This window comes from Bombus pyrosoma, linkage group LG1 (genome assembly GCF_014825855.1).
Source record: "Bombus pyrosoma isolate SC7728 linkage group LG1, ASM1482585v1, whole genome shotgun sequence".
Lineage (NCBI taxonomy): Eukaryota > Metazoa > Arthropoda > Insecta > Hymenoptera > Apidae > Bombus > Bombus pyrosoma.
The window spans coordinates 4,292,927-4,308,412 of record NC_057770.1 but is presented as its reverse complement, the minus strand read 5'-3'; the positions used below and the strand labels follow the sequence as shown (position 1 = coordinate 4,308,412).

General features: G+C 42.2%; 3 protein-coding genes across 10 annotated transcripts in view; all 3 read right to left on the bottom strand.

Annotated features, from left to right (window-relative positions):
- LOC122568510 (homeobox protein Nkx-2.5-like) overlaps window positions 1-8,858 on the bottom strand; it is a 179,611-nt gene extending 170,753 nt beyond the window's left edge. For all 7 annotated transcript variants that reach the window (XM_043728348.1, XM_043728309.1, XM_043728318.1 and 4 more), the window contains exon 1: window positions 8,698-8,858. The gene's annotated coding sequence lies outside the window, so the exon portion shown is untranslated. The remainder of the gene's footprint in view (window positions 1-8,697) is intronic.
- Window positions 8,859-9,120: 262 nt separating this feature from the next.
- On the bottom strand, window positions 9,121-10,943 carry LOC122565862. The gene is made up of 5 exons (XM_043722307.1): window positions 10,502-10,943; window positions 10,292-10,433; window positions 9,834-10,228; window positions 9,515-9,717; window positions 9,121-9,370 (listed from the first exon to the last, which is right to left on the bottom strand). The coding sequence occupies exons 1-5, from the start codon at window positions 10,613-10,615 to the stop codon at window positions 9,121-9,123; spliced, it is 1,104 nt and encodes a 367-aa protein (XP_043578242.1). The 5' UTR covers window positions 10,616-10,943.
- A 131-nt stretch (window positions 10,944-11,074) lies between these two features.
- LOC122565855 (nucleoplasmin-like protein) lies at window positions 11,075-15,299 on the bottom strand. 2 transcript variants are annotated; one of them, XM_043722287.1, is made up of 5 exons: window positions 15,109-15,299; window positions 14,736-14,851; window positions 13,706-13,919; window positions 13,197-13,273; window positions 11,075-12,353 (listed from the first exon to the last, which is right to left on the bottom strand). In XM_043722287.1, the coding sequence occupies exons 1-5, from the start codon at window positions 15,128-15,130 to the stop codon at window positions 12,246-12,248; spliced, it is 537 nt and encodes a 178-aa protein (XP_043578222.1). In that variant the 5' UTR covers window positions 15,131-15,299; the 3' UTR covers window positions 11,075-12,245. The 2 variants fall into 2 exon arrangements, with proteins under 2 accessions (XP_043578222.1, XP_043578232.1); XM_043722297.1 differs by lacking the exon at window positions 11,075-12,353 and adding an exon at window positions 12,585-12,901.
- Window positions 15,300-15,486: the final 187 nt, after the last annotated feature.

Sequence of the window (15,486 nt, the reverse complement as noted above, 5' to 3'; positions counted from 1 at the left end):
GGAAATCACGAACGGCAGAAAGAACTCGTGTCGTGTTACCGCGGGCATTAGCTAACGCGCGTGTCATCGCGCCGCGAATCGAGCCGTAGACACGCGAGAATTCGCGGAAAGAAATCGTTCCCTGCACCCGTCACACGGCTAACGAGCTCGCCACGATCGTTGGCTCGCTGCTCGCACGACCTCTCCAAACTCTTTCTAACCGATCGGTTGAAGCTTCGAATCGGCTACAAAGTGGAATTAAGTTCCATTCGATCGTATTCGATCTTCGTTTCGCTCTTGCTGGTATTAGCTTGTCCGAAAAGTGATCTTTGTCTCGATAGAACAAAATGCATCGTACGTAATTCGATAAAATAATATGAAACGGAAAATGTTGCGCATCCATTATTTCCTTCTAAAACGAAAGAAACTTTTCAGACCACCTGATACTTAGGGATTCGATGAAGTTCGAATAATTGGACATCTCTGATCTTTGGTTCGCACGGTGTTAAGTCCGGGAGAACAAAAAACGATATAAATAAATCGGTTGATCTTTATCGAGATTATTATGAAGACGTGAAAGAGACACGTGGCAGATCGTTGTTGCTTACAACGATCGTCTGGAAGCTGCAACACCGCACGGAGACACCGCAACGTGCAGTCGTCGTTCGAGGCTATCCAACTGTCGCAAACATCCATAACAGCTTCGAAATTCGCAAAAGTATTTCCTGGACAAACACAAACGTTACATTTTACGCCGCCGTCCGTGCGAACCTTCTTATACCTGATTCGTTTCCCAGAGAAAGATATACTCGCGTCGCTTTGTAATAATACGTAACACGGAGAACGAGTCTACGTTTAATAGAGCACGTTTAAAGATACGCAAAAGCGACATTGAATTGCACGAGAGAAAAGAAAAAAGAAAAGGGGGAGCGACGAGGCAATTTATCAAGCCGCGAGTTAACACAATATCGCGTTAAGAAGGAGGAGCGAGCGAGCTAGGGAAACTCGGTTTCGAGATGGCTAGTCGTATTTTCGCGCCGGTTGATTCACGAGCCGCTTTAAAGCACTTTTCGTACATAAAGAGGGATATGCAAGACGTTTCGCGATACGACCGGGGTTCTTAAGATGAAATACCGTTATCAGGAAAGGCGCGGAGCCGTGCTCGCGGGGATGATCCGCGACCGCAAATCCGTTCGACGTAATTGTCCTTGGCGCTGACGAATATATTTCGCGGATAAACGGTCGTACGATTTCATCGTGGTCGCGCGTTTTTCATTTTCGCGATATAACGGACGAGATCGAGCATAATAACGTCGCGATAGCTCCGCCGGGGGCAAGGTTCGAGGTTTCCCTTCTTTCGTTTCTCACAATTTGCATTTTCGTACCGTTGGACAGGAGGAAACAGGTTGGAAAGGTTGCAACCTTCTGTCGCTACGAAATCGGAGGAACAAAGTCTTGCCGGGTTATTAATTTACTATCGTCTCTCGTTTGAGGATACGTGCGAAGATAAGACGTAGAAATTATCAAAGTGCAGCTTGGACAAGATCAACCGCTTTACCATACTCCCGTTTCGAATACCTCCGAACGAACGGAAACGTAGTATTCCGTGGATTAGTGACGTTTTCAACCACTGTTGAGGTTATTAGATGTATACAGAGACGCGTGGATAAATTATAAGGTAGAAAGATATATTTTAAATACAGAAGTGAAAAGCACAAGAACGAAAAGAGATGATTTGAGCTGGTGCAGATCCGCACGCTAGCAGCGTTACCCTATAACTGAAAAGCCCGAAGCCAACGTCGCCTGTCGACTGTTTATGGTCTGCCTTCGTCCCAGTCTTTTGTCTATACGCTGTCGATGGCTTCGGTGCTTTAGAAAGCTAAAAAGACCAGATGTAGAGTTTTCTTAAAAGCGGTGACCTTCGACAACCACGAGTCGGTCTAGCACTCGCGACACCTTCCACCGATGTACGTACAAATCCTACAGTCCAAGGGCTTACGATCTATTTACCACGAGCCTTGCAAATATTTCTTCAAGACTAGTTGCACATCCGCTTCCCGATCGACCTCCAGCCACTTTTTTTACCAACGCGACTAGAAGCCTAAAATTCGTTTATCGTATACGTTCGCTGCTCGACTACTTCAAACCTCTTTTACCTCGCTTCGAAATATTTCTACTTCGAACCACCGTTCCGCCAACGAAACGACCCAAAGAGCTAGGAATCTGACTGACGCGAATACCGATACGATTACTCGAAGCTTTCCAACTTATTTCCACAGATCCGCTGCGAGATCCACTCGTTTGCTGATCGGTACGCGAGCAGTTTTTTTTTTTTTTTTTAGAAACGTTCGAAAAAGGTGAGATCGAGTGGCCGGCGAGACAGGACTCGGAGTTTCGCGCGGATCCTGGAGATTCGCGTCGCGCCGCCGATGTGTAGGAACGCGGTGGTCGGCGCACCGCGAGCGCCTTTTAATCTTGTTTCTTCGAGCGTCAGGCATTTTTCTGGGAACGGCCTCTTTCTCGCTCTCGAAAGAGAGAAGCGGCGAGAGCAGCCGGCCGGCCGTCTATTTTCGCCCCCGGAGACGACGATGCTGAACGTTTAAACGGCCCCGCGGTGACAAACGCCACGAACAGATAGGCCGGGACAGAACGGAGGCTCGCGCGATGCAACTCGAACGGATGCTTGTACCATTAACCGCAGACCGCAGATTGGGATAGATCCGAAGCCTAATGGAGTCGTACGCGGCAGCAGAACGGTGAAACAGCGTGGAAAAAAAAGAAGAGGAGAACGAGGAGATCTCGTATCTCGTGTCAAACAAATATCGTCGTTCCCACGACGCCTCGCGAACACCGTACCATCTGTTTTGCTTTGGATCGTTCGCGGTCGCGCCCTTGTTCCGCTCTACGGTTAACGATTTACTCGTGTACCATCGGTGGTGCACGTGTCATCGCCATTAGCTTTTCCAAACAGGTAGTAAATTCTCGGATATTCAGTACGCAAACCTGCGCGAATATACGCGAATCTCCGTAGAAAACGATTCGTGATAACGAGATTTGTGTTTCTCCCGAGGAGAAACGAACATCGACGAGGACTCGCTATCGTTCGAAGAAAGTTACTCGATGGTTCTGCCGAACTTAAACGGATTTATTCCTGTAATTGTAAAAGCAGATGATCTTGCGCGATGAATTCTTTCAAAGATTTCAAGCGTGAAACGAAACTTGTACGACTTCAGATAGAAAGATATGCCAGTCCGAACGAGCGGCTAAAATACGTACTACGTAAATCTTGCGACTCTTCCTGTCGCTAAATCATACCGTCATCGTGGCTTTTATGTTTTCGCCACCGTTTTTCGTCGATCGATCGATTAAGAGAAACAAACGAGCAAAGAATCCGCCGCTTGGTATCGCTCGAGAGCCGAGAACAAACGAAAATCGAAAAGAAAGAACTCGTATCCGTTTAATCCGGTGGATGGGATACGCGAAAGCCTAAACCACCGTCCGGGACGTCTGATTATCCAAAAAGGAGAAAAGAAAGGAGAAAAAGAAACAAAACGCTAGGAAACACAATGAACATCTCATCACGAGGACAAAACCCGTCGCATAAATCGTCGAGAAGCGTAATTGAATTTCTTCTTGGCAGAGCCGGGGGACGCGTTCCCTCCCTGAAAAGGATTCCATTTTGAAGGATCTCGTAGTTACGGCACTGCACGCTTCCCTTCCCCGCTTCTGGCGTGTGGCATCTTCGTTGCTCTCGATGGCTAGCGAACGTTTTAACCCGTGCGCCGGTCTTTGCCGGGATATCATCTGGCGAAGGTGAGACGCAGCAGAGAAGCGCACCCGGTACGCTGGACTAATTGGCCGATAAATCAACCTCCGGCTTACCTTCTCTCCACCGTAGCTCCGCTGGACCTTTTAGACTCATAGGTGGACTTTCCGGACGCAAGGTATACACGCGCCCCGAGTCTAATTTTGAACGGCGGTGCTCCGAGCTCCGAGAAATTCACGATACATATACGACGTTTCCGACAGACCCTTTTCCACGCCGCTGCCGCGCGTATTCCTTCAAACGCCGCTCGTTTCTTCTTCCCACTTTCTTTTTCCCTGCCTGATATCTTACAGCACGATTCGTCGTACAACAGTTTGTCGATCAATTAGCGGACCGAGGATAGAATTTTTTCTGCGCGTTCGCACCGATTCGCACCGTCTCTGTTCCTCTCGCTTTCGCCTCTTTAGATTCAGAGATTCGCCGTACAGTTCGTCGATGGATCGTCCGATCGAAACTACGACTGGTAACCGCGTGTCTCTTTGCAAAAGGCAAAAAGTACAGACGACGAGTCTCTTGGAAAGAAAACAACGATTCGTTGGTACTAATTACACGGCTTGAGAGCGAGCAGCTTAGCGAATAGCTCGAATGCCACAGGTTCGACTGGTTACGCGTGTCTTGGCAAACGCGGAAACGCGATGTACACGCACCTCTCAACTTTATCCTCTGGTTCGCGCGATCTCGGGCGAACTTGCGCATACGTTGGCGTACTTGATGCAGCGATCAAGTCTCGGACAGAACGAGGCGAGAGGTCGGTCCAAACGAGCACCACGAAGATATTTTATCAGCGAGGATCGAGATCACCGCCGATAGCCAAGCGACGAGGCGAGAGCCGACGTGATAAATTCTCGAACGCGACTGCCGCTCCGTCAGTCGATTCGTATTTTCGCGAAAGTTGCAGTCCCTTTCGTCGACAACTCGCCGAGGGATTAGATCGTGCGCCTACGGTTTCTCGCTCGATTGCGACGCCGAAAGGCTCGATTTTCAGAAAAGGAGACGAGACGAAAAGTAATATGAAAATGAGAATTCGCGTGGCTGACCAGCGACTGAGAACCCAACGAATCTCAACGCTACGAGCGATCAGCTCGCACGTGGCGAGATTGCGAAGCAAAAGAGTCCCGTGTCAATGAAAAGTTGTTGAGTTGGAATTGTCGTAGAATTTTATATTTGACGAATAAAAACCTAAAAGACTCAGGAGTCTCCCAATAAGACGCGAAATACGGACAGCGACGAGGAAAGATAAGAAATTACGTAATTATCGTTGATTCGGAGGAGAACCGCTTGACACCATCCACCGCACCAGGCACTAGAAACCAGGCAATCGGATTTCGATAAAATTCCAAACAGCGGGAAAAACGGTGGTCGATAGAGTGCGAGGTCTAAGGGAAGGAAGAAACAATTTAAAAAATGGAACGCGACCACCGGCCGGCGCGGGGTAAGATTATCGTGGCGAGACGATCGGCACTCGGTGCTCCCGTAATTTGTGTTTTCGTTATTGCGTCCGATTCCTGTTCCCCGAAGGCACGAGAGAACAACGACGGTATCTGGTGTCGCTGAGCAGCCGAGAATGCGAGAAACCTCCGCCGCGTGTGGAACAGGTTCTTCGTTTTCCGGGGGCAGATCGGTGTTCGCTTGTTACCGCGAACAGAGAGAGGAGAACGGAGAAAAACGAAGAATTAAGAGGGAACGAGACGAAAGAATACGGCCTGCATACGTGGTACGTGTGTGTGCTCGAACGCCACGTTAAAGGTACACGTGTGTACAGGTCGCACAAACACCAGCACGTACGCGCACTAATCGCATCGAGCGAACTTGTTGGAATTAATTGGTCCGGCCAATTAACGCTCACGGCCTGAAACGCGTCGAGGGCAATGAAGGCGCACGATTGGCCTGCTCCCCGCCACCCTTCGACGCTCGATATCCTTCGGCAGCGAGCGAGCTTCCTGCGAGGCCCCTAATTAATTTCGACTCGCGATCGTTCGCAGAAAATCGGACGGTACCGCGCGGCCACTTGGACAGACCAACGATCGGCGTCGCTCGGATCGATCGCTATCGGCTAGATCGCGAGATAGGTTCGTAGGAAAGTGCTTCCGATCTTCTGCCACGTACTTCCATAAACGGATCGTTCAAGCATGCAGGCTGAGATTCGCCGAGCAACGCGATGCATTTCTAGTTATTAGTTAGTCCGGATTAGGTTTACGGACTCGTGCACGTGCTCAGGTTTACGCGATCTTTCGCGCGGGACGTATTTTTTCCAGCTTTACCGCTGGCAAATAGCGTCAGGGCGCTCGTTGAAACGTTACGCCGCAACGATTGGTCTGGCGCGATTAAGGCCTTTTTAAAGGTCCTATGGAAAAAAAGAAATGATCGATCAACGCGTGAAAATTGTTTTTTAAATACAATCGACGGGGGAATGGAGAAGAGAAAGAGATGCCACGGGACAGAAAACAGACCCGTTTCTCCCTTGCACCGAAAGGAAAACGTTGCGTCCCGCGATAACTCGATTATTACGGAACATATTGATTCGTGTACGCTGCACGAGGAGGGCAGCAAAAAGCGAATTTGAATCGGACGGTAAAACAATGAAATAACGATGTAATCTTCGACAATGGATGGCATAACCGGCCGGAGTCGCTCGTTGTCCGCTTGTTAACGATGAAATATTACGTATGTACGGCAGCTGTCATCTTACTTGTCCTTTGACGGCATATTTATACCGGTTTCACCCTGTTCCGCGGCGCCCGATCGCCGATAACGGATGCCCCTCGCTAATGCATCTCGCCACCAAGACGCTTTTACGCTTCTGAATTCGTTGCGCCGTCGCCTAGACTCTGCACGCGGTAAACGTGCCAATTTGCAGACTATTTTACGCGTAGGAAATTCTCATCGAACGCGACCGAACGAATCGTATTTTTCGTGTTTCGCGGACCAACGATTTTAAGAGTCTCGAAAATATCATTGGATTGTCGCAAACGTTATGCCGTTAGTTTATCACGGAACGATGGGAGAGCTGCGAGCTATCTCTAAGAAGCTTGTAACTCTGCGTTTAAACAGCTTTTTTCCAACTATCCAAGTATCCTGTACCGAGATACGTATTCCCTTTTAGCCGCCGCGTAACAAAGAACAGAAAGCAAGGAACCGATCAAAATGAACGTATCGCGTTTGTATCGTTACGTTTTGTCGGCGAAGAAAGAAGGAAAATCGAAAGAACGAAAAACTTAGTCGTAACGAATAGCTTTTTCAATTTAGCCGACCGATTTATTCCACGACGCGAAAGATACGTTACTCCGTTATCGGGGAAAAAATTGTTTAGATAATAGAGAGAATAAAAATTTGCAACAGGCGCGCCAGCTTGGAACGTTAAAAGCGGAGTTTTCGCGAGACAACCGAGCCGGAAAGCTTTGAAACAATGTGGAAGCGGAGGGCTTATCGATCGTGCGCGATTGATCGACGTGTATCGAAATCCTTCGTGGATCTAACAGACTGTCTTTCGCGGCACATTTATGCCGGGTTCGTACGGTGCATGACGTCCGATGAACGATAACCGGCGTACGCGCTAATACCCGCAATCAGAAACGGAACAGGATCGGGAATCGGTAATCAGGATCGACGTTCGCATTCTCCAAGAGGCCATTACTCAAAGATCTGACACAGCGGGAAAAGAGGTGTCGCGTGACGATTAAACACGCGTTACCGAATTCCTCGTTGATCTATCCTCGTTATTGTTACATATTTATCAGGGGGAAAAAGAACATATACGAATCTCTACGGTTCTATTTTCTATGGTGGGAGAAGCCAGAGGAAAAGAGTTTTCGTTCGTTGAAATTGAAATTCACACTGAGTGATCTATGTATCTGATAATAAGGGACAGATTGATAATTCGCAAACGGGGAATTGGAAATAAAACAGGAAAACGGAAATTCAAATCGTGGCGGACAAACTATCGAGGAAAAGGAAAGAAACGGGAGCGAAGAACTGTTACGGCAGTGTCGAGTTTTCGATCGAGCCACGATCACCGTGGAAAAACACGAAGTGAGAAGAAGAAATGGCGGATCCGTTTAACAAGGTGCTTCGCCTACCGGATAATACATAAGGGGTATTAAGGCCGCTACTCAATTGGGTATGAGCTCACCGAGAGGTGGACGTCTCAATTTTCTTCGCGACTTAATGACCGATCGTTAAAACCCGGCTTCGCCTCGAACCGGCTCCTCGCCGCACGAGAACCGACAAGATGAAACGAGACGAAGCTACCCGGTCCTCTCCTCTGCCTTCTTACCCACACCCTCGTATACACACCGGCAATTCTCGTCGTTCTAACGTAATCACTGGCTTTCTGTCGTAACGACGTTTGTAAGTATCGAGACCCTGCCGATTTCTCGTCACGACTTTACTTTTCTCGTTATCGACGAGTGCCGCGAATATCGTGACAGTAGCTATCGCGTTTTAATTCCTCTAAATAATATCGAATCTTATTCCCCTTATCCCTTTTTATTTATTCCATATCGGTATATTTTATATATCGCAGTAAGAAGAATTTTTATCCCTAGAAATCGTCTCTCTTTAACGACTCGGATTATGTATCGTCGTTTCGAAATAAAACGTTGCGCGATATTCCGCGTCGTAAATTTTTAATACTCAGGTGGCGCTGCATACTGTATCTTAAAGGTTATTGCGATCAAGAATTCGAATATCGTATTACGAATTTACGAGATCAGCTAATTTCATGATTCTTAAGCTTGGCTTTCATTGCCCGTATTGGCTATAGAATTATCCGTAAACGATTTACCGTGCTAAGTAATTACTACCTCGCATTTGCATCGATCAATGTTCACCATTGATTTCGTTCAATTTATCCGTCCCGTGTATCTACAGACTATACAAATTATCTTACTTACCAGAAAAGGAAGCTTTAGAACGTTATTTCGATGCGGCAGTTTCTCTTAAACCGGAAGTTTCGTGTCGTCGTTCTGCTGCACCGTTTTCGTCTTCCAAGGTTGTTGAAATTATTTTTATCACAAAATTACACAGTCGACTAAGACGCAACGACTTTAACGCGGTACCGAACAAACAAAACTGATCGTTTCATACCGAACTCGCCCTCTGCTGGGACAACGTTTAAACAGTTTACTTTCACGCCACTTAATCTACAGTTGATACATCACATTTTATATTCTACAGTCGATATGTTTTTAACAAAAAAAATAAATAAATATAAAAAAGATAATTATAACATTTACATTTTTACAACAACATCCTAGATTCGTAGTCCTAAGTATTCGTTGAGGCGTGCCGCGCGTCCATTCGACCAAAAGCTATGCCTAAATATTCGCCGATGAGCTTGGTTGTGCTTTCGCTAGTCGAATTTCTGGTGCGCTGCGCGCACGTTCCGTTCGCAATTTCCGTGTTTCTTCAGTTTGAATTTCTTGTACCGCAGCAGTCGCGTACTTTTTTATATTGTTCGATCGAAATTTCGACACTAATTTCCCATCTCCAGAGTAATCAACGGGATTTTCAGTATTCGACGACTTAGTAAGTGACAAAGTTTTGTCGACTTCGTTTTCATATAAACTAGGAAAAAATAAATACGTCCGATCAATTTTCGGGGTAAAGAAGAATAGGATGCAAGAAGGAAAACATTAAAAGAAGATAGAAACATGTATTTTAAAAAAGCAGATAATATACTGACATCTGTTACGAAACATATGATCTTACTGAAACGGTAGCCATTTTGTAAATTCTTTGCTACGTCTTTTTTTATTTTGCGCTGCTAGTTTGGCAATAATTTTTGCGTCTACGTTCACTGACTTCGTTTTTTGCATACAGTTATTTAATCTTTCAATGTTTAACGTCAATTGCTGTATTTGCACTTTGAGTGTCGCATTTTCGTGAACTAGTCGAGCGTTTCGTTGCACCACCTGAGAGTCCAAACAATAAACAATGATTTCTTTTTATATTAAAACAAAAAATAAAGAATGAAACGTTATGCAATTTAGAAATGGATTAGGATCAATTGCATTTTTATGAAACTCGCCTGCAAAAATTTTGCTTTGCTCAAAGGTAAAGGATCTTGAAATTTTTCGGAGACGATTATATTCAGTTCTTCTCTCGCTTCGTCTAATTTCTCCATCATATCCGACATTACTCCTAGATGCTCCTTCAATAATTGATCAAATTTCTCCCTCAACGAATCCTTAGCGTATTTCATTCGCAAAAACTTTATACACAAATTGTACGTTGTCTCCACTTTTTCGTTTAATTCTTCTCGCAGCGATTTATTCTCGTCTTCCAAACATTCTCGTACTACTTCTAATTCTTTTCTTCGTTGAGATAATTTCGAGGCACTACATCGTACTTTTTGTCGTTGCATTTCACTGTCAAAGAAATCCTTCTCTCTCTGATAGAGGAATCTTTCATCGTCCAACTGCTCTGAAATTAAGTCGATACATTTAAGAATCGCGATGAACTCGAATCAAGTTTCCAAAGTCTTACGTTTCAGGTTCCTCGCGTATCTTTGTTGTTTCTTCAATTCGGCCGATAGTCGATCATTATCTCGTTGCATATTTTGCAACTGAACATCCTTTAATTGTATTATGTTTTCTAATGATATAACTGTTTCCTTCAGGTCTGCCACCTTTCAGATATACATATATTAGGACCGCTGATTAAATATCCATATGAAATGACTCGTACTCAACGTACTTGTTGATATAAACTTGTTAATTTCTCGCTGGCTACTTGACATTGTCTACTTGAGTGAAAAATCTTCGCGTCTGTACCCCTGTTCAAGCCGTTTTTGCAACTAATATTCTGCATATCATAATAGCGAATATTACGTGCTAGCGATCGGCGGTAAAATTTTCTCGACCTTAAACTACATCACATCAAAATGTTTCGTATTGTTAATTTCATTGATGATGTTTCACTTACCTTAGTATGTTAAAAAATTTAGTTATATAGTAATCTATGAAATTTTTAGGTTCTGTTCGTTTGTAGACAGTCACAGGACTCTTCTAATAAGATAAGCTGATGTACCTCTTATAAATTAAAAATCATTGACATGATGCTTGCATTTATTTCCTCGAGAATTTTATAAACAGGCAATTTCTGTTCTTCACATAATGGCGAAAAATCATTTTCACTAAATTATTAGATATCTTTGATTGTACTAACAAATGACAAACGCTTGGATGTCATAAAACTCTGCAAACTACGAATACATCATTTTTCTTATACAATCAGGAAAGGCGTCTAAATAAAGATTACATCGTGCAATACTGATTAAAAGTTGTGAAATTTTTTATTGTATCGTATATGTACAAAATAGGTGTACAGACTACTTATCAATCGTATGGGCGTGTCCTATGCACGCGTTACATATGCCTTTATCGCATATGACACTGATGTAAGAGCATCACATTGTGTAGTACACCTGTGTAATCCCCTCTTCTGTTATCTTTCATCAAATGGAATGAATATCGAGATGACTCGTAACTATGTTTCTTTTTTAAAATCCTGATCTCATTTTTTTTATCCTCTTTACAATCATTAATAACATTCTAGCATAAGGGTTCTGTGACTATTACCCTTTCCCCATCTTGTACACACGAAAATAATAAATTACACTGGAACGTTATCTTCGAAATTTGTTTCTGTTTTCCCTTAAGGAGCATAGTAATTTATCTTTTTTTTTTTTCTTTTTTCTGCGAATCGCGTTTACATTACTACGTTAGAATAGTGTACCTTCGCATCACTGGAAGTATCGATGTGTGAACACGGCATCGGAGAAGACAAAAAGGAAACAATACGAATACACCTCACTGTGGGTCCGTCCGTGCTTTCCACTAATTTTATTAACAACAACTGGGCCAAATATGTTTATTCTTTCCACATTTGCTTTTAAAAATTCACATTTGTTTTTACATCACCATACATATCTTTTTTTTTCTTTAGTAATTTTCATCACAATTTGGTTTTTTCTTTCTTTTCTTTAGCAACCCCGTAACAAAATAAAACAAGCTAATACATACAATTGGCTCTCAGAAGAATGCCCTCTGAACTTTCAACTCCATAAAATTTTGTCAAAAAAATAATTTTTGATTCACATTCTTAATATCCCACAGAGTTTGTTTAATACGGGTCATTCCTCTAAGGCATTTTGGGGAAAATATTGTTAAAATAAATCCCACTTTCCGTTCATAACAGACATGTGACATGATTAAAATTTTGATACATCAAAGAAATGCAACATTATTCTTCGTACATAGCATAATATTTTATAATAGTTCTTATTGGTCCAGTTGTGTTGTAGAAACGTGGAAGGCAACGTTGTCGTCTGATAATCTGGTGAAACGATACTAGATTCGCACAAATGCGGATGATATTGATGGACTTACGCTTAGCCTAACTTAAAAGTTTGTTGTTTCCATAGTAATAAGGCTCGAGCTTATTTTTTCTTGTTCTTATTAGCTTGATTTTTGTATTTGGCTGCAGTTGTTAATTTGGCATTCTTCTTCTTGGGTTCATCTTCATCGTCTTCCTCATCTTCTGGCTCCTAACATGTTAAAGTAACAAATAGAATATAACTATGCGAATATTTTGCAAAGTTTCAAGCGCTAGTGTTACATTAAAATGGAAACCTAGATGCGAGATTTTGTTTTATAAGAGATTGTATTGTTTACTGACATTCTAATGCATTTCCTGTTCCTATAATACTAAAACTATAATCTGAACACAAAAAATGGAAAAAGGAGGAAACATGATAAGTAAGGAATAAAAGCAACTATTTCAAAATGGATGATTTATTATGGAAAAAAAGAAAAGACACATGGAATGAAAATACAAACGCAGAAAGTTATATCCACGACTTTCATTTATTCCTCAATCTTCAGTGCCCTCCCGCCCTCCCCCCGCACCCCCGGGGAAATTTTAAGTCATATAATGGGATTTTAAAATACTCTTGGTAAAACTTGTTTTTCAGGGATGATTCAATAGCAGCATTTTAATATTAGGACTCTATTTGTCTACAGCTTCATCCATCTTGGCACGCTTCGTGCCATTTTTTTTACCCTCTGCAGAATGCTTTCTTTTCTTTTGCGGTGCCTGAAATTTGTATTCCTAGTATATAGAAAATGAAATACTATCACTTCTGGTAATATACATAATAAAAGCATAACAAGGACTGCTAATATCAAGCTGATCTATTTATATATAATTGCTTCAGTCGAAAATATTCCGCATTTTCCACATATCAATTCTCAAAAAGATCTTATGCAAGCCTAATTAGAATGTCAGTTATTAATACAATCTTTTCTTTAATTGTAATTTTTTCAACAACTTTTAATATGTACATATTATCTATATCATTACTCTAGATTAATCATTATGATTTCTATACCTTATCATCATCATCATCATCGATGTTCTCCTCTTCCATTTCATCATCCATATCATCAAACTCCTCCATGTGTGTACCTGAAAAATCCGAATTAATATCGTACGGTTTATTTCAATGGCTTTTAATTTCATATGCATTTTCTAAGAAAACAAACAGAATGTTCTTGACAAATTATCGCAAAACAATTATCGTAACTAGATAAAAGAGCTGTGAAATATGCATTTCCGTAAATTTAACGTTTGAAGATCTTGTTCAAATACTTTTGCAGTTCGAGATTCCGTCTAAATTTGCTATATTGTCATTATCACAACTGTTAAAAGGCGTCCAGTTGCAATTATCGCCCTTCTCTATGTTATGTTTAAATTTAATATAATTGATTGCTCGAAAAAAGGGTATCAACACCTTAACATGCATTTCATTAGAAATTTAATTATACAAATAAGACGTTAAATCTTTGCTATAAAAAGTATCCTAAATTCGATATGGCAATAGATAATATTCGTTCTTACCAAGTAGATTATGTCCTACTATGTGAACAGGACCACTTCCTTTAACCAAAGTAAATGTGACTGGAGGGTCAGGAAAACTGAGATCCAGAATAATCTGTGCAGTTTTCCCCATTTCCAGCAGAGCAATTGGTGTTTTGATGGGTCCTTTTAACCCCATTGCTTCGACTTGTAATACATTAAGTTCACCAGGTTTAGCCTCTGGACCTAGAAGAGCCTACAAAATACATAAACAATAGATACATGTATACATATGCATGTATATAGGAATAACAGTGTTTTATGTAAGGCAATGTCAACAAGAACCACAATTGTGTATAATTATTACACAAATTTATGAAAGGAATCCCATTTGTGTAGAAATAAAATCTTTATCCTAATCAATTGTAAAATATGACTGCTACAAACAGTTATGAACACTTCTATAAAAAAAAAAGCTTGGCAAACATTCTTAATTTACATACGTTTATAAACGTTGGATTGTTTATCTATAATTAGCGAATATTTTTATATTAAAATATATGTAAATAATATACATTCACGGAACAAACATCATGATCACAAATCTTCATTGCTTTCGTTTCTCGAAAATTCGGAAACAAAAAGGGGGTCCTAGCGCGTGAAAACAAAGAATGGAGGCTATAATAAAGAGCAGCATTTTAATTTCGTATTACGATTAAAAATTCGCGCGCAAACCTAACAAGAAGTGATGAAAGCGCTCGAAAAATCGTGATTGCTAGTGACGCCAAATATTGGTCATATATTTTTGCACGGTTAATAGATACATATACGAAATATTGGCGAGTTCGTAAAAATACAGCAACTTCGTATGGAAATAAATCAGAGATATACATCGCAAATCGAATAAAAAGGCCATTCTCGATGAAATCGCGCGTTAATGAAAATCCGTTACTCTTAACCGAACATCACGAAAAGCAAACGAAACGTATATAATGTATCAAGCAGCAAAAAAAAAATATATATATATATAACGCAAATTTCCAGTGAATTTCTATCGATATTTTTTACTTACCATTTTTATGATCAGCTTCTGATCGGCGCCGAAATGTTGGTTTGTTCCGTCTGCGTCGTCGTTTTTATGCTCTGGATCCCATACCTCGCTAGAATTCAGTCCTTCGAGGGTAATTCCTGGACACAGAAATCACAAGAGTACGCACACGGAATATCGTAAATGCTTGCCGTTGTACCATAGTTTGATAAAAAAAATCAAGTTCGTTAGCTCTTTAGGGGACAATGGGGTCTCCTCGTCACAATGGCCGAAAACCAGCCGGCGTCTCGACCATAATACCGCTCGCGTCGAATGGCCAATGACGACGAAAGTAATAGCGTGCTCCACAAAATAAAGGAGCCACAACGTTCCCGATAACACAGCTTCTAATATTTACCATAAAGATACTCTTCTGCCATGACGATCGACTTGATATTAAAGGATTCTCGTTAGTGGAAGTATAGAAGCAACCCGTTGGAGTGTGCGTGCCGAACGAGAGTAGAGAAGCCCAAGACGCCGCGCGCACAACGTTCGCTGCGCGAAGAACAGTGGTCGCACGTGCTAGACGAACGCGTAGCAAATGAGTTTCACGTACTCAGCCTTGCGCGCCTAGAATACGTTCTTCTCTTTGATTGGTCGATGTACTTTCAACTATCATCAACAGCGTTGCCATCTAATATCATGAACTACACCGAAGACTTTTCGACGGGTATTATTTACCCCCCTCCCCTCCATCTTTATTCAGCCGGTTATGAAAGAAACGAATCGAATGAAA